Genomic DNA, 19,789 nt, shown 5'->3' with positions numbered 1-19,789 from the left:
AGTAAATAAATAAATAAATAAATAATGGTACATATTTTTCCAATGTTCATAACACTCTTACAATAATGCATAAAATGAAGCCAAGGGTCATTTTCAAACGTGATGCTACCGCCACCATGCTTCACCATGCAGCTTGATATTTAACTCGAGTTCAGTCATATTAAAGACTAAAGGTCCTGTATGTAGCTCAAACGTGTAACTAATTTTTATAAAACTACTTAAGAATGTTTATATAAAGATACGAAACGTTTCACATGTTTTAAAAACATAAAAGCTGTGAAACCTGGGAAAGTTCAAAATAGCTCAGATAAATAACTATCAGTAAACGGTAAATATTTATCTAATGCGCATAAAAGTTTGAATATTTTTATTAAATTCATAAAATGAATGTGACGTACTGTAGTATGAGATATTGTGGCAGGGTAAAGAGAGGATTAGCCAGAGAAGCAAACAAGAGGCCAAGGGGTAACGCTTAACATGATGCTAACACCACCATGCTTCGCAGCCATCTTGATATAAATTATTGTGTAGAATTCTGTTTTGTGTCATTTCTTTATAAACACTTCACTGATTGATGGTAATTTTATTCACAATGTCACTTATTTATTTTGAAAAATAAAGATTTACACGAATGTTTTATTTTTAAAACATGACGTCTATATATATATATATATATATGTCAATAAAAAAAACATCACACCATCCATTTTTAAATTAAATTAAATTCAATATGCACAAAAGCCAATTTCACAATCATGTACAAAACAAGGCAGCTCATACAAAATGCCATTTTCATTCATTCAGCAGCTTTTTTTTTTTTTTTAAATATTTAAATGAATCACAGATTTACAAATTGCTTCATATTGCGTGTATATAGAGGACTTGATAAGCTAAAAATGGAAAGATTCATAAAGTAATAAATCTTTGACATAAAATTGTATAAAATTGACAAAAAGTGGATTAAAAAAAATTATATATATATATATATATATATATTGTTTGCTGTTTTCAAACGTATTTACCAATTAATTTTTTTTCCCTTCTAGTTGTTTTTCTCTATTTATTTCCATTTTTATTTAATTCACAGAAATTCATTTATTTTCTTTATTTTAATTTTTTTATATCTTTATTAATACACATATTAACATAATTCTTATTTTACTCTTTTTAATATTTAAATGACTTTTTCATTTTTTGCAGATCTGGTCCTCCATACACACAAATGCCACACAGCAGGAACTCCACACACACACACACACACACAAAAAAAATAATTAATTCACAAATTAAACTGCAGTAGTTGAGCGATTTTCATACAGAAGGCCACATTTCACAGACGTGTGCTTTATCTATTGAGCACAGAGGCTGATAACTGAACGCTGTGGAATCTCTACGTTTAAACACACCCATTTGTCCTAAGAGCATGTGTGTGGTGTCTCTCTTAACACACACTTATACACAGTTCTTTATTATATAATAATATAAAATATTTCTTAATATTAGTAAAGCATCATTTTTCAAAACATAAACCACACTGATTGAATAAGAAGAATGCCCTTAAAAATAAACCAGCAGGCCATAAATAAAACAAAAACCCCGTCTAAATACATAAATATCCCTTTCAAAACTTAACATTTCTGCAAAATTAGCAGCTAAAAAGAAAAAAAACTGACACTACATTATCTAAAAGAACTTCATTTACATTCAACACCCTGAATTTATGTCCCGTACTTTATTTTGTTCCTATTTAACTTCTTCTCTACAATCAAGTCAGTTGCACGTGATTAACATAAAGAATATTTATTTAAATATATTCTTAATATATACAAATAAAAAAAAATCATTTAGTACCAATGAACTAGCTAATGAAAACACAACATGAGAGAAAATAATAAAACATAAAAAGACAGAAAAATTACATTAAAAAAAACAAAACAAACAAAAACATACATTCTTCGTACGTCAGTGTTTAAATTTAATTCCGCAATAAAATAGCTAGCTAAAAAAAAAAATCACCTAGCTTGCTAGTATCTCGTTTACTTTTTTTAATCGCACAATAAACGCGCTTATCTAACTTGGCTAGGTGGATAATGTTAGCGCTTTTTAGTATTTACGTAGCCGAACTATTATATTGCGTAATTAAAAGTGGTATTTTATGCCACGCAATATGTAGAGATGGAAAAAAAAAACAAAAAGGCGAACAGTTTGCTGATTAAATTGAATTTAACACCAAATTCACGTCTTGGGGGAAAAATTCGCATTTTCAGAATTTCGGGAGCTTTCAGACGACCCAGATTTCTCTGGCCAAACACGCCAAGTTTGTTCCAACTCGATAAAGTTTTTAAAATTGAAAATTTAATTTATATTTCGTTTATATAACAGCTGCTGAAGATATTTTGTTACTTGAACATGAACACAGCTATATGCAAATGCTACCACCACCATGTATCGAGTAAACGAAACAGCTAAGCAAAAACGCTTTTGAATCTTAATAAACGGGAGTTTTCTTGTCCTCCTAAATTCTCCCACATGACATGAATGTAGTATTGTTTTCACACAAAAGTGTCGCAACTGTCTATAAAAACAGTCTGTTTCCGAAGAAAAAAAGTCTTAAAATACGAATTTTAATTTCTATTTCATCTTATAATGATTCTATCTGCTTCAGTTCTGTTAAAAATGATGACGATGGTTTGTTACTTCAGCATGAACACAGCTATATGCAAATGCTACCACCACCATGTATCGAGTAAACGAAACAGCTACGCATAAACTCTTTCAAATCAAAAGTTTTCTTGAATTTTTTTTTGTTAAATTCCTACGTGACGTGAATGTGGTATTGTTCTCTCTTTTTTTTAAAGGATCCCAGTAAAGACTGCGTTGCAAATAAAGTGACGCGAGAACAGAAATTGTTGAGAGACTGAAAGCGTACGTTACCTCGTGCAGTGACAGAAAATATCTGTTCTACTACAGAACGTGTTTGTTTGAGGTTTGGAGTTTGTGCAGACGTGAATAACATGATAACACGTCTACACGACATTAAACGACGTAGATCTGTTTCCTAATCTTTACATCAAATTGATTTCAGATCAAAATATTAAACGTAAACTGACAAAGCCGACAATACCCCGAATCCTCTCTGCGTGTAGTGTTTGGCTCAGTGATGCCTGTGTCCTGCAGAGGATGATGGGGGTTGGAGTTTCTCAGGACGTCTGTCTTTGATTTCCGAGTCGGAGGCCGAGTCCGAGTCGGAGGCCTGCTGCTGTTTCAGCCACATGTCAGCGTAGAGCCCTCCTTTAGCCAAAAGCTCCTCGTGTCTAGGAAAAGATGAAGGCAGAAAGTGGAAATGTTTGATAAAGTGGTGCGTGTAGTCATCAACAATACTCAGATATCCATCTGTGATGCTCGACTGGCATCCTAATGTGTGTCAATAAAACATTCCCCACACCATTACACCACCACCACCAGCCTGAACTCTTAACACAAGGCGGCTTGCGTTGTTGGTGTTGACACCAAATTCTGGGTATTGGGGGCCAAATTGGGGGCCAAATGGTTAGAGGCTCGGACTTGTAACCCGAAGGTGAACCTGAAGGTTGTGGGTTTGAGTCTGGGGTCCGGCAGGGATTGTAGGTGGAGGGAGTGAATGACCAACGCTCTCTCCCACCCTCAATACCACGACTGAGGTGAGACCCTTGAGCAAGGCACCGAACCCCCAACTGATCCCCGGGCGCCGCAGCAAAAAAGGCTGCCCACTGCTCCGGGTGTGTGTTCACTACTGTGTGTGTGTGCGTTCACTACTGTGTGTGTGGGTGTTCACTACTGTGTGTGTGCGCACTTGGATGGGTTAAATGCAGAGCACAAATTCTGAGTATGGGTCACCGTACATGGCTACACGTCACTTCACTTCACTTCTGACTCCACCACCAATTTTCAGCTGTCCAGGTTCCTGTTTTTGGCTCACAGTGGTGGTTGTTCTGCTGTTATAGCCCGAATGATATAACATTTTGTGTCTGTTGAGATGCTTTTCTGATCAACATGGCTGTAAAGAGTGGTTATTTGAGTTCCTGTCAGCTCAAACCTTTCAGATTCAGCCAGAACTCTATATTTTATGGTTTGTATCCACATGATTTTACGCATTGCGCCACTGCCACATGATTGGCTGAGTAGATCATTGCACGAATTTGCAGGTGTTTGCTCATTACTGTAACTGATTCATGAGAAAGGATAAATATTTGCTTTAAGGAAACAATTTCATAGCTTTCTTTTGCCCATGTGACATCATAAAGCAGCTGAACATGCTCGCAGGAGACACTAACTCCATGTTCTCTAGACGGATAAGACAGCCTTGATTGGCTAGCGTCATTGTGATATTATTGGGACTCAAACTCACTCGGGTCACTCAGGGGCCCAAGATTTTATTTTTTTTTTATTATACAATCATCTTTCCACTACTATGATGGTTATAGGACTACACTCCTCCATCATCCCTCTATCATCTATACATAACTATTATAGATCACGGTCGTTACTTCATGAGAAACTAATTACAGCAACTCTAAAGTAACGTAAGCCACCGTTTTCTCTCCTCACCTCCCACTCTCAGCGATCTGTCCATCCTGCAGAACGAGGATCTGATCGGCTCCAATGATGGTCGATAACCTACGACAGGGACGAATGTTTACGAGTCAAGTAACAGACTAATGGTTTTTCCCCCAAACACACCTGTCTCAGGTAACTTTTGTCTGGTTCTCTTACCTGTGGGCCACCACAATGGTGGTTCTATTGGCGCACACTTTCATCAGCGAGGCCTGGATGTTGCGCTCCGTCTGCGTGTCCAGGGCAGAAGTGGCCTGAAAGAGATCGACATCGGTATCAACAATCTCAACACGTGAATCGTGTCAAACCGCGAACCCAGGAGTCCCCGTGTAAGCTGTTACTATAGAAACGATAACGTATTAGAATGAATATAATGCATTAATATGATAAACATGTGATTTGCCTTGAAGCCGGAACTCCTTTCGGAGCTGCTGTTCTAGAAAATAAACCAGCACCTCCTGACCAATCAGAATCAGAATTCAGTATAAAAAAACGTATAAACGTATAAACTCGCTCACCTCGTCCAGCAGGATGATCTGGGGCGCTTTGAGGATGGTGCGAGCGATGGCCACCCTCTGCTTCTCTCCTCCGCTCAGCTTCAGACCCCTCTCGCCTACTTGAGTGCCGTAGCCTGAGTACGAATTAAAGACACAATCACGTGAGTTAAAACACGTGGCACTGCATCCACATACACACACACACACACACACACACACAATGAGGGGGAAGAGATCAGGTCTCTAGAATCCTGGATTCTGTCTCGATCATGAAGTGACAGCTTTACCTCTACCTGTTACAAAGCTCTGACACTGGAGACTCCTTCCATAAATATTAAAGAAACATCTCCTCACAGAAGATATCAACGATTACACCCGTTGTTACTATAGAAACGATTACATATTAGAACAAGCGAATTAATATAAACCTGTGATTCGTAGCTGTGCTACTGTTACAGAAAATGAAAACATCTTCCGGCCAATCAGATTTGAGAATTTAACAGCGTTAATTATTTTTAAAATTTCAAAGGCAAATCCAGGACGTGTTTTAAATGCAAAGATGAGTTACTCGCCATCAGAGAAGGAGAGAATTTTGTCATGGATGTCGGCAGCGATGGCGGCGTCCTCTACTTCCTGGTCGGAGGCGGAGATTCGGCCGTAACGGATATTTTCCCGAATGTTATCGTTGAAGAGGACGGTGTCTTGGGGAACGACACCGATGTGGGAACGCAACGAGGCCTGCTTCACCTGCACACACACACACACGCACACACGCACACACGCACACACGCACACTTTTATTACTTCAATCTTTATATTATATTGACGTGATACTCAAATATTTCTTCTTGCGTCTTACCTTGGTAATGTCCTGGCCGTCGATGCGGATGCAGCCGCCCTGAATGTCGTAGAAACGGAAGAGCAGACGGATGATGGTGCTCTTCCCCGAACCCGACTGACCCACCTGTGTGTGTGTGTGTGTGTGTGTGGTTTATAAAAAAAAAAACAAAAAAAAAAAAACACACACACACAATTAATACGAGATGTCTAATGAAATCATGTTTCATTAACATAATATAAATGATTATACAATACTAGAATACTTTATAATTGTTAATAAGAAGAAACAATTTACGACCTTATTCCCTGCAAAATCAAAAACAGGAGCCGTTTTAATTTTTGTTTTAATTTAAATTTCATTTTTTACAATTAAAATTTTCAATTTTGTTTTAAACTTTCAAATGTCAATACAAAAAGTAAAAGCTATATATAATATAAAAATAGATAAAAACCTAATTACTTAAAAAGTGACTTCTTTTTAAAATTAAAAATATTTATAAATATAATAAATAATATGAAATATTGCTGAATATTATTATATTACCACAAGAATTATCAACACATATATTAACATTAATTTATATAAATTCAATAACACTAATTACTTAATAATAATAATAATAATAATGACACATTTTAATAATCTAATAATTATATTTAATATTATTTTGTTATTACATAGCACCATATTACCTTATAATTATGTTATTTATAATTATATAGTGAATAAGACTGCTTTTAAACAATATTAATATTACATGTGTTATTTATATTATTAAATATTAAATTAAATGTGGAATGTTGTATTTTTTTTTATCACATCATGCAACATATACATAATCTAGATTTAATATATACATATTTATTTATGTATTTGTTTTATTCTGATTCTAAAAAATCGAATTAATTGATGTTTAACTTAATCTACTAAAAAAATATGTACATTTAATAAATAACAAAATAATTTCAGTTTTAAATATTTTTTATTAACATATTATCAAATAATTATAAAGTTGATGATCTAATTAAGATGATTAATTTATTATGACTATTATTTTACAACATTATTATAAAATTTGTTATACTATTAAATAATTATTCCTATATTATAAATTAAATAAAAATATTTTTGAGTGGAAATGGAAAATTCTGAGAGTTCTGAAGTAGTCATTTTAAAAATAAAATATAAAAAGATTTATAATTTTATCAGGTTATTATATCATGTGACACGCAATAATCTAGATTTAATATACAATATACATTTTTATTTATTTATTTGTATTATTCTATTAAAAAAATCTAATTACTTGATGTGTAGTTTAATCTATTAAATGTAATACGCTGCTTTGCATTTGATAATTTGACATTTTAAATCATTCAAATTAGTTTTAAAAATGTAAAACAATTAAGTAGAATAATAACAAAAAATTAAGCTGTATAATTATATAAAGTTTTATTATTTTTTAATTCTTTATTTATGTTACTCACGAGTGCTACGGTTTGGCCGGGCAGGACCGTAAACGAGACGTCCTTCAGAATCTCTTTCCTGAGAAAGAGATTTTAAATATTTTAAATATTTTTGTTTTTAAAATCGTAGACATTTTTTAAAAAAAAAGTGTTTGCGAGAACGTTTACCCTTCTACGTAGCTAAAGGAAATGTTCTCGAACTCGATCTTTCCCTGTTTGTAGTGCAGCATTCCGGCGTTCACGTCGTCCTTCACCTGAAACCGAAAAACAAAACAAAACAAAATAAAACAAACAAACAAACAAAAATCACAAAAACAAAAATGAAGCAAAAATCTGCTGTAGTTTTCCTCCTCACCTCCTCTTCTTCATCAAACAGCTTGAACATGCTCTCCATGTCAATGAATGACCTCTGGATGACCCTGAACAGAACGAGGGATGATGATGATGAAGAACACAATAAACACACTACGTGGTGTGTGTGTGTGTGTGTGTGTGTGTGTGTGTGTGTGTGCGCGTATGTGTGTTTACCTGTAGTACGTGCCGAACCAGTTGAGAGGTGTGTAGAGCTGGATGATGTATGTGCCGAACAGAACATAATCTCCAACCTGCACACACACACACACACACACACACACACACACACACACAGTGTTTCCATTTATAGAAGAACAAATTACATCAATATCAGACAGACAGCTAAGCTTTAGAATTATATAAATAGAGAAACAGACAGACGGACAGATAAATATAGTTATATAAACAGAGAAACATAAAAGACAAGAATAGCTAAACAGACAGACAGAGAGAGAGACAGACAGACAGAGAGAGAGACAGACAGACAGAGAGAGAGACAGAAGTATAATGATCTAAACAGACAGACAGAGAGAGAGACAGACAGACAGAGAGAGAGACAGAAGTATAATGATCTAAACAGACAGACAGAGAGAGAGACAGACAGACAGAGAGAGAGACAGACAGACAGAGAGAGAGACAGAAGTATAATGATCTAAACAGACAGACAGAGAGAGAGACAGACAGACAGAGAGAGAGACAGAAGTATAATGATCTAAATAGACAGACAGAAAGTGTCACTAAACAGACCGAGAGAGAGAGACAGACAAATAGAGAAACAGAGACAGAAAGTTAGACAAATAAAGTTGAACAAATTGAAAGACAGACAGACAGACAGACAGACAGACAGACAGACTAGTTAGACAAATACACAGAGAGAGACAGACAGACAGACAAGAAAATACAGTTAGACAGACAGGTAGTGCCTGTTAAACAGATAGATAGAAAGACAGATAAGTATAGTTATATAAATAAACAGACAGACAGACAGGTCTAATTATAAAAATAGACAGACAGATAGACAGATACATACAATTATATAAACATATAAAGAGACAAAAAGAGAAGAGTAGCTAAACTGACAGACAGATGAACAGACAGACAGATAAGTTAGAGATACTGACAGACAGACAGACAGACAAGCGAATTTAGACAGATAGAAAGACTAGTAGAGATAGAAACGACAGACCGACAGGAAAACAAATAAACAGACAGATAGACAGATAAACTGACAAATACACTCAGATACACGCAGCGTAAATCAGAAAGTCAGAAAATAAGACCCACAAACAGACAGACAGACAGATAGACAGACAGAGAGACAGAGAGAAAGTTAACTGAACTAAATACAAGATTAACAACTTAATTAAATACTAATTACAATTAAAAACAGATAAATAAACAAGCACGCATGGCTGTGGGAATTCAGCTGAAGTGTTTCCTCAAGCGTAAATAAGCGTAAACACTGAAACTTGGCGTCGGACCTGAAACCTGCCCTCGGTGACGAAGTGCGCGCAGAGCAGCGAGCCGGCCAGCAGACCCAAGCCGATGATCAGATTCTGGGTCTGATTCAGCAGCGCCAGAGACGCGTTGGTCAGCCACTCCAACGTCTGATCACAGAAACAACAGGGGGTCAGTTTACAACATACACACACACACACACACACACACACACACAGACGTTACCTGGTATTTGAGGATGGCTTCCTCAAAGCGGCTTACTTCATAATCCTCCGCGTTGTAGTATTTCACCTGTGGGACGTTACGCATCAAATTAATCCAAAGATCATGTAATAAACATGTAATAAACATGTAATAAGTTTATTACACACTAAGTGTTATGGCAAGATATTTCACGTTCAAGGTTTTACATCAACGCCTTAAAATGTTACTAGAGCATTGTCTGGTGTTACGCGAAGACAACTTTCTCCACAACCGTTAACTAGCTTGCTAGCTTATTTATTATTCATCTACAGTCATGAAATCATGCGCTAGCTTCTCAGCGTGACGTAAGATTAGCCTACGTTTTACTTAAAGTGCACGTGAAATGGCTCGAGAGCTGCGATTTGATTCCTTACGTTTCTACTCTAGAGCGATTTGTCCCGCCCATTTTCTTAACAGGGGCGGGGAAAATGTGCTCTAGAGAGCGTCTGATTGGACGCGATTTTTATTTTATTTTAATTCTACGGTTTATTTCACACCTTGCAGCAATTCTCACATCCTGTGCATGGAAAAAAGTGTACATTTTTTGCTATTCTTATTTGAATTGAAAAACTGTAAAATTTAAATTAAAAAAAAATGTTTCGTAGACATACTTACTTAAATTTTTACACCTTTTCACGTACAGGACGTGATTCCCGGCTCTAACAGAGAGTCTTGTACATGAAAAGGTGTAAAATAAACTGTAAAATTATATCTTTTTTTTTTTTTAAATCTGATAGATGAGAGTTATACTGAGGACCTGAACCTGATTTTACAGAAAAGCTGAACTATGAGTTTTGGGTTCCTGATCTGATGTATACTGTACGCTACAGTTCTTTCACAAATAATGTAGATATTAAATACGTAGTGATTTACGTGCCATCCGTCGTAACTAGAACGCTAATGTGCTCCAGTGAAACGCCGAAGCGTCGGATAAAAACGAGTGTGAGAGCGATACACCGTACCGTCTCAAAGTTCAGCAGCGAGTCCACGGCTTTGGCCTTGGCGTTGTTGTCCAGAGTGTTCATTTCTCGCCTGTACTTCGTCCTCCACTCAGTTATGATGATGGTGAGAGCTTTCAGATGAAACATGACAAATAATAATTTATTTAACAATGTACTGTTTATGACTTGTATCTGTTTTTTAAAAAAAAAAATTGAACTCAATACGTGACGCTTAGTTTTAAATAAAATTTCTCAAAAGGTTTTAATATGTTATCAGTCAGGAAGAGGAGGAGAAGAAGAAAGGGAGCGTCGGCACTTGGAGACTCACTGAGGTAAAGCGCCATACAGATGAAGATGATGAGGCCGAACCAGGCGTTGAAGTTGGAGATGAAGTAGATGATGGCGATGATGATGTCGGCGATTGTGGGGAAGATGCTGAACACGATGTAGCTGTAGACAGAAAAAAATAAATCAATACGTTAAAAACACCATAATGCATTGAATGCATCTCAAATACAAGTTTTTTTTTTTTTAAATATATATATTCACCAATTGTCAAATTGTCAAATTCTGGACTCTGATTGGTCAGAAGATGTTGATTCATTTTCTATACCAGCAGATCAAATCACATGCTCTGTTTCTGATCATTCGTTTATGGAAGGAGTCTCCAGTGTCAGGGGTCATTTTTTTGCGGTTTCTCGTTAACATGACAAGCTGCGTGGTTTTTTTTTTTGTTTGTTTGTTTTTTTTTTCAACTTCAAGAGAGAAAAAAGAGAGAGAGAGAGAGAGAGAGAGATGACTGTTTATAACTTGTTTCGCTGACATTAAACGTAACTATAAATGGATAAAAAGTATGACGTGTTAATAAAATTAATTAATAAAAAAAGTGTCACAGTGGTATAAGTGACGTCTGGGTTGTAATAGGTGTGAAGTAGAGGCGGTGGTTGGGACCTGAGCAGGCTGTCGATGGAGGAGGTTCCGCGGTCGATGCTGCGCAGGACTTCTCCGGTGCGCCGCTGCAGGTGCCAGCGCAGAGACAGCGAGTGTAAGTGGGCGAAGAGGCGGACCTGCACCACGCGGCCGGTGTACTGCTGCACGCGGATCCACAGGAACGTACGCGCGTTGCTGACGAAGCCTGAAGAACCTGATGGAGGAAGGAAAGACGGAAAAGGAGATGGAAAGCATCCTGTCATATACGACCTCAAAACTATTAAACATTCCCATCACTGGTGCCTCTGGTGAGTGTACACGCAGCTGGTAGCTTGCTTTCTCTAATCTAATCCGAGAACGAAGCTAGTACGTAACGTAGCTGAGCATGTAATCACCTCACACACACACACACACACACACACACACACACACACGTACCAGCACCACCTCCCTGCAGGAACTTCAGCAGGACGTAGATGCACACTGTGGTGGCCAACGTATTCCACTGACTTCCTCCTGTCAGCTCGTTCACTGCCAGACAACAACAAGAGCACAAACATTTAATAAATAACACACACACACTCTCACACACACACTCACTTACTCACACTCACTCACACTCACACACACTCTCACTCACTCACTCACACTCACACACACTCACACACACTCTCACACACTCTCACACACACTCACACACACTCACACACACATATTCACTCACACTCACACATATTCACTCACACACACTCACTCACACACACTAACTCACACACACACACTCACACTCACTCACACACACTCACTCACTCACACACACTCACTCACACACACTCACTCACTCAATCACACACACACTCACTCACTCAATCACACACACACACATTCACACTCACACACATTCACACTCACACCACTGAGGTGTGTCCATCACCTATATTTTTGTAGTAGATGGGCACTCCCTATTCCCACTCCATAGTCATACTCCTATTCCATATTCCTATTCCCTAATCCCACTTCATATTCCCATTTCATATTCCTACTCCCTATTCCCACTCCATATTCCTAATTTCTATTTCCACTCCATATTCCTAATCCCTATTCCTACTCTTTATTATTATCCTTCCCAATCCATATTCCTACTCCCCATTTCAACTCCCATTCCCACTCCACACCCCTATTCCTATTCCCCATTACTACTTCCTTCTCCCCTATTCTTACTTTCCAATCTACTCCTACTTCCTGTACTCACTCCCTACTCAGATTTCTTCACAGATATAAATCCCTGGTGTGTGTGAGGGGTGTGTGAGGTGTGTGTGTGTGTGTGAGAGGTGTGTGTGTGTGAGAGGGGTGTGTGTGTGTGTGTGAGAGGTGTGTGTGTGTGAAAGGGATGTCCATCACCTATGTTTTTGTAGTAGATGGGCACGAAGACGTTGATGACACGTTCGGCTCCCAGCAGCCCGAGACACAGCAGGACGAGGAACTGGAGGGCGACGCTGCCGCTCGGCCACATGTACGGCAGCAGGAGACGCACCTTCCTTCTAAAGTCACGCCACGCCGACTGAGTCTGTGCTGCGCCGCCTAGCAAAGGCTGGACAAAAGAAACCCAACAGTCTAGCATCTATGTGACAAACAATGGCTAAAACATTTCCTACGTTAGCATTACTTATCCCAAAGACAGCAACCAGTCATGCTAACACAGCACAGGCTAGAAAACAGTTCCTCTGTTAGCACATCTAGGAATTCGTATCTCCACCTTTACTACATAAACACTAGCTCAAACACATCCTACATTAGCATAGCTAAGATAGCTATTAAACAAACGTCTAAAATACTTCTAAAACTTTCATGACCAGCTGAAGTAAATTAGCTACTGATAAAACATACCCTACATTAGCATAGCTAAGATAGCTATTAAACAAACGTCTAAAATACTTCTAAAACTTTCATGACCAGCTGAAGTAAATTAGCTACGGATAAAACATACCCTACATTAGCATGTGAGTAAACATTAGCTTTCTACCGTTGTGTTCAGCTAAAATGATTTAGCATTTGGCTCAGAAACAGCTAAAAGAAGCCCTAGTTATTAGCTATACAGCAACAATGGTATAGCTAACTAAAGAACATGCTTTTCTGGGAAAATAATCAACTTCAGGATAACAGTAACTCCACTTCATCACACCATCCTGTCGTTGATTGTTTTCCCAGAACGGTACAACACGAAATACGCTATATGATGTAGATAAAGAGCTCAAACTTTTAAATACATGCATCACAATATACAAATGATTCCAAAATGTCAGGCGTGTAAACCCACACACACACACACACACACACACACTCACTCACACACACTCACTCACACACACTCACTCACACACACTCACTCACACACACACACTCACTCACTCACTCACATACACTCACTCACATACACTCACTCACACACACTCACATACACACACCTGTCCGCCACTTTCCACATCACGCTCGTCCTCGTTAATAAGGAGTGTGTAGGGTCTTCGCGGCAGTCCTGGAGCTTTGAGGCCGATGAAGAACAGCATCCCAGAGGAGATATAGCGAAACAGCCAGAACGCAAATTCCACCTACACACACACACACACACACACACACACACACACTCCTCTCTCACTACAAACAGCAACACACTCCTACAGTTACTTGTACGAAGACTATAAGTGGTTTTAACATTCACATTTGAGATTCTTATTTATTTGTGTCGTACATCTGTTGCCTTTCTCATTGTTTATTTATTTTTTTAATTTTCACGTTTTGTATTAGCGACAAAGTGATCTGAAACCGTTAAAAATAATCTTTGAATAATAAATTGCGTCTAGGGGTGCAACGATACGCCGTATCACATCGTATCGCTCGAAATGAGGCTCTCGATTTGATGTCTCGAACAACACGTTCAAACTTTAATTCATACCACACTCTGTTCTCTGGAAAAAAAAAAACAAAAAAAAACAAACAGCGTCCTCTTTATCTCGAATCAGATAAACGCTGCTTTTTTTTCACCAGCTAATGATCTGATTTAAGGAAAGACTTCGTGAAGTTCACATTTTAAAGAATTAGCACAAATTTACCCCAAATGGCAATTTATATTAGCGAAATCAGCTATTAAAGACAAACCAAGAGTTGCTATAAAGGTTAGTGTGCGATTTATTTTTCTCGTATGTCACTTTGGATAAAAAGTTCGCAAAATGTATAAATTTAGAAATTTAGCTTTAAGTGTTTTTTTTAAAGCCTAAACAGAAAATGGCAATAAATCAGAATCAATGTTGTACTCTATTAATCTCAATAATCTACGTTTCAGTTTCAATTTTGCAAAGTCATCCTGTTTAGGTGTTTCAATCAAAGCTAGCCATGTCACCACAACTAGCTGTAAACTGCTGAGTCAGTGGGCGTGGCCTCACCGAGAAGACGTGTTTCCTGCCAAACATGTGGGCGTGGCTAAAAGGAGCCTTTCCGCTGGTTACTGCACGTTACCGGCTTGTTAGTAAGTAAGTGGAGAAGTGCCGAGTCATCGCTGCTCAGCTGATTGTGAGTCATGAGTCAGAATGCCATTTGACTCGCGTGTCAAATGTTGTCCTTAATGCAGAGTGACTCAGCTATCTTCCTTGTTTTTTCCTGAATCAGAGCACTGTGCTTTTTTTTTTTACTTACTAATGATAAGCGAATCAAATAAATACATTTATTATCCAACCTGCTGTGCGAAAAAATTAATCTTCAGCCAATTTGTCTGTCAAGTTTATTTCAGTTAAAAGTTTCCCTGGCTGCAAAACGATTCAGTTTGTAACTAATAAAATAACCACATAAAAATTATTATTATTGTTATTATTGTTATTGTTATTATTATTACATATAAAAATTAATCATTAATGTTTTTTTAATACGATCAGTTCTACTTGGAATCTTCTCAGTGATAAAAGATCTCGTTTCTGAAGCTTGAACCCTTAAGCTGCTGAGAAAGAGCTGAGTATCTTCAACGGGGCTGAATGGAACATAACGTTCTCCCTAGAACCCAAATGGTTCTCTGGTTCTTTGCTCTTGAGGGAACTCCTAAATATCCAATATAAAAACCTACAATTAAAAACCAGCAAACCCTTGAGGACAGAACCCAAGTGAAGATGTTCAGATCTTAAGGGTTCTAGCTGCCCAAAGAGAAGAAAGTGGAAATTTCAAGTAGAACCCATTTAAGAACCTAGACCCTTTTATCCATCCAACCAACCCTTGAAGACAGAACCCTAGTGAAGATGTTCAGATCTTTCTCAGCAGCTTACGGGTTCTAGCTTCCTAAAGAGAAGAAGGTAGAAATTCTAAGTAGAACCTGTTTAAGAAGCTAGAACCTTTAACCATCCAACAAACCCTTGAAGACAGAACCCTAAGATGTTCAGATCTTTCTCAGGAGCTTAAGGATTAAAGGTACTAGCTTTCTAGATATAATCTTTCAAGAAAGAGAATCCATTTAGGAAGCAAGAACCCTTAACCATCCGACAAACTCTTGAGGATAGAACCCAAATGAAAATATTAAGAACCTCTGTCACAATGTTTCTGCAGTACTCACCAGCTGCTCGGGCTTCTCGAACCCCCACCACCAACTCGGGCTCTCCCACGACACGAACGCCAGGTTCTCAGCGACAAACGCCGTCGTCCAGTACAGCAGCAGCACGGCACTGTGTCCTCTCGTCCTGTCCCTCAGGAGAACCCTCTTCCTCTCCACTCTCAGCAGCGCCGTCGCCCACGCCCACGCCAGGGCATAGAGACAGCCACAGACCACCACGTACCCGGGCACCGGCGTGTCCCGTACCACCCGGAACACCATCCAGACCAGCGCCTGGAGGCCGAGCAGAACCGAGAGAGCCAGCTGTAGCGTGTAAAGGCGGGATCGCGGCACGAATCGGGGCTCCATGTTGGTGCCGTAGCGAGCGTAGCACACGCAGTGGAGGGTGCCGAGGAGGACGGCGAGCGTCCCGAGGACGGAGGGGACGAGGGTGAAGAAGAAGCAGGGCGTGAAGCCACCATCGGTCCACACTCGCTGCAGAGACACGCCCTGCTCGCAGTAGCTCCTGAGTTCCACCATTTTCCCCACAAAACCCTGAGACGAGACGACAAGGAGATTATTTTCCAATTACAGCACGTCTCCAAGTGTTTTATTCCTCTTACACCACAGCAATTTGACAATCATTATTACAATTCTTTAATGACGTCATACCTTTTATCTGTTTATTTTAACTTTTAATGTCATGGAACTTCCACGAAACAAGCTAGTTCCTGTTCTCACTTACGTTATAGCAGCTATAAACAGTCGCTCCCTCACCAGAATCGTTCTCTTGAAGAAAAAAAAACGGCTTGTCATGTCACAAACTCGACTGTTACAAATCGCTGACACTGGAGACTCCTTCCATATACGTTACACATCGTCTTTGAAAAAACTTCCACATTTTTCTCTGCTAAATAACGACACATGAAGCGGAGCTACTGTCACTTAAATGATGTAGATAATCAACAAATACTAATAATAAACCCCTGTGTAAGTGGTTGCTATAGAAATGATAAGGAATTAGAAAGAGCGCACTGATATGTAGTTGTGATTTGCCGCACAGCCGGAACTACTGTCATAGCAACACCTCCTGACCAATCAGAATTCAGAATTTATTAACGCATAAGTTGTGCTGTGACATTGACAAACTCACCTTCTATAACGCGCAGAAATTCACTCCTTTTAAAACAAAATGTCGTCGATATCAGTTGAACTACAGCTGGGCAATAAAGAGAAACATTTCCTCTGCACCTTTTCTCCGTCCTTGTGCTTCTCGCAGCTACACGCACCAACTCTATGACATCTCGCGCGCCCGCCCACTCCGTTTAACCAAAGATACCGGAAGTAAACAATCCTAGTCGGACGTGCACCTTTAATGTTTATTCTCTGCTATTTTCAAATTCATATAATTCATAACTACTCCTGGATTATCCTTCGTCTTCTATGGATGTGCTTTATACACCAAAATCCGACATTTTGTGTAAAATATAACTATACAGACCTTTTAATTCATTTTGTAGTCCATTTCTACGAACTACATATCCCATAGTAACGTTAAGGACGTCTGGACAAATCAGAGCCTTCTGTCACATCCGGGTATTCTGTTATTTTTTTTATCTGGGTTTCCTCACCACACCCCCTCTCTCCCTTTCCAAGAGCTGTGTTCCAAATAGTACTACAGCGTAGTAGTACACTAAATAGTGTCATAAATGTTCAAGAACCTATAATAGCGCACTATTCTGACGCACTATTTAGTAAAATAAAATATTATAGGACGTAGCCTGCTCGTTAGCGTGGTTGCTAAAAGGCTAACGCTAGCTAGCGTAAAGCGGACGTTTAATTGTTATTGTTTTTTGTTTTTTTTAACGGGACGCGTGGTTTTCAAACACGCTAAACAAAAACACACAATTTCGAATTAGAAATAAAAAATTAATTAAAAAAAAAAAGTTCGTCTAGATGAAATTTCCGGAAATTAACATCCATTTCCGGCGTCGCTGTGACGTAATGGCATGACTATTCAAAACCTACATCGCCCCCTAGCGCTCGCGTACAGCTTTCCAGTCTGTATTTTTGTTATTCTCTGGAAATTTCTTTCCTGAAAGCAAAAAAATGATTACATATTGTGTTATTTTGCATCCTTAATATTGTTATTTTAGTCCTATATTAGGGATAGACACAAATAATTAAGTATAAAAGCGCATTATTAGTTAATAGTTTCAGTTCAGCCGGGGTTTAAGCCGAACACTAGAGGGCGCCATTACTCTGTGCAAAAACAACAAAATGGCGGCAGAGGAAGCCTGGAAACGTGAGATGCACTTGTTGCCTGAGATTGCATTCTTTTTCTTACATTCAGAGTAAAAAATTTTTTAGGAGTTACAAGAGTTAAATTGCACCTCAATCATAGAATCACACACACACACACAAACAAACAGCAGGGTGAAAACATTAGATAACCTTTCCAATATAGTGTTTTATTTTATTTTATTTTTTAACCAAATTTAAGGCAAGGTTAATAATAGTATACTAATAATAATTAGTATAGTACATTTACGCAAGTCATTCAGACTTCGTTAAAACTGGTGTTCATCACTTTTTGGACAAACTTTAGGCTATAACTCAAGGGAAATAAATATATGAGTATCTGAGAGACGTGTAATCCATCTAAACGTGCCTTTGCGTTGGAATTTGCTTGAAAGTAAAGAAAAAAATTCAAGCAGTGAAACAGAAACAGTATTTAAAAAAAAAAAAAAAAAAGTCTTGTCATTCACATCAGCCCCAACCGGTTCCTCGGTTTTCTGTCTCGTTTCGTCTGATACAGCGAGATACCTGCGAAGAACATGGATGACGTGAAGACAAAATCATTTCTTGGTTTTGAGACTGTTTCAAGTCTTTCCAAGTGAAAGGGCTCGAGTCGGAGCGAAGTCACGAGTCATGATGATGTCAAAGTCCAAGTCGAGTCGCAAAAGTCTTCTTTGATTAAGTCGAATCGAGTCGAAAGTTGAGTTTGAGTCATGTGACTAGTGTTTAAAGATCACAAAATGCTAATAAAGTGTTAAAAGTCTATAAAAATAACAAACAAGACCAAAAGTGGATTTAAAAATCGAAAAAAATTGGACAAATTACAGCAGTATAAAAGGAATAAAACACTTCAGGACACGCTGTTATTGGAAAATAATCAACTTCAGGATGGTAACAGTGACTCCGCTTCATCACACCACGCCGTCGTTGATTATTTTCCTTTAACAGCATGACACTGTGTTTTATTCTTTACATATCATATATTACCACCCAGCCCTAGTCAGACAGAGTGTATACATGTGTGTGTGTGTGTGTGTGTGTGTGAGAGAGAGAGAGAGATGAGTAGAGATAAAGCGACTTGTCATGGCTGAAAGAGATAAGGCCAGAGGTTAGAAAGGTGCCTGCGCAGAAAATCCTGTTTGCACATCAGACAAAATCAGGAACTGCGTTAATTACGTGGCTTCATTCAAACAGGAAAACGTTTCTCCCGTAAATATTCCACAGGAAGACCCCGGAAAGCCGGACCTCGCCAAAGAAAAGCGGGATGTTCCAGATGGGTTATGTGATCACTATTTATTTATTTTGGATGATAATGCTGAGAGGAAATTCAGGAGACTAGTATTATATTTTGTATCAGTAATGATATGATAAATCAATAACCAATATTCTTCAATTATCAAAATTATCAAGCTTGTAGGTTAAGAATGCGATATTTAAAAATGTTTAAAAATAAAAGCTTTTTTTAAAAACACGTTCACGCATAGCATCCACACTCATGAACGGTAAATTTAAAGATATAAAGCTTTATTTATTTCTAACATAAATAATTATTCTGATATCTGATTTACTTTTTCAAAATTAAAAATGTAAATCCTAAAATAAAT

General features: G+C 38.1%; 1 protein-coding gene across 1 annotated transcript; it reads right to left on the bottom strand.

The window, feature by feature from the left end:
- Nucleotides 1–1,107: 1,107 nt before the first annotated feature.
- On the bottom strand, nt 1,108–17,197 carry abcb6a (ATP-binding cassette, sub-family B (MDR/TAP), member 6a). The gene is made up of 20 exons (XM_026929320.3): nt 17,041–17,197; nt 15,912–16,442; nt 13,789–13,929; nt 12,725–12,914; nt 11,762–11,854; nt 11,345–11,537; nt 10,722–10,843; nt 10,415–10,524; nt 9,435–9,500; nt 9,233–9,358; nt 7,926–8,002; nt 7,753–7,816; nt 7,566–7,651; nt 7,419–7,476; nt 5,950–6,054; nt 5,663–5,837; nt 5,112–5,224; nt 4,753–4,847; nt 4,588–4,656; nt 1,108–3,314 (listed from the first exon to the last, which is right to left on the bottom strand). Exons 2-20 carry the CDS (start codon nt 16,425–16,427, stop codon nt 3,155–3,157), a joined length of 2,559 nt encoding a protein of 852 aa, XP_026785121.3. The 5' UTR covers nt 16,428–16,442; nt 17,041–17,197; the 3' UTR covers nt 1,108–3,154.
- Nucleotides 17,198–19,789: the final 2,592 nt, after the last annotated feature.

The sequence above is a fragment of the Pangasianodon hypophthalmus genome, chromosome 26 (assembly GCF_027358585.1).
Source record: "Pangasianodon hypophthalmus isolate fPanHyp1 chromosome 26, fPanHyp1.pri, whole genome shotgun sequence".
Classification (NCBI taxonomy): Eukaryota; Metazoa; Chordata; class Actinopteri; order Siluriformes; family Pangasiidae; genus Pangasianodon; species Pangasianodon hypophthalmus.
Note: the sequence above shows the minus strand (reverse complement) of the source record. Positions and strands in the feature narration are given on the sequence as shown.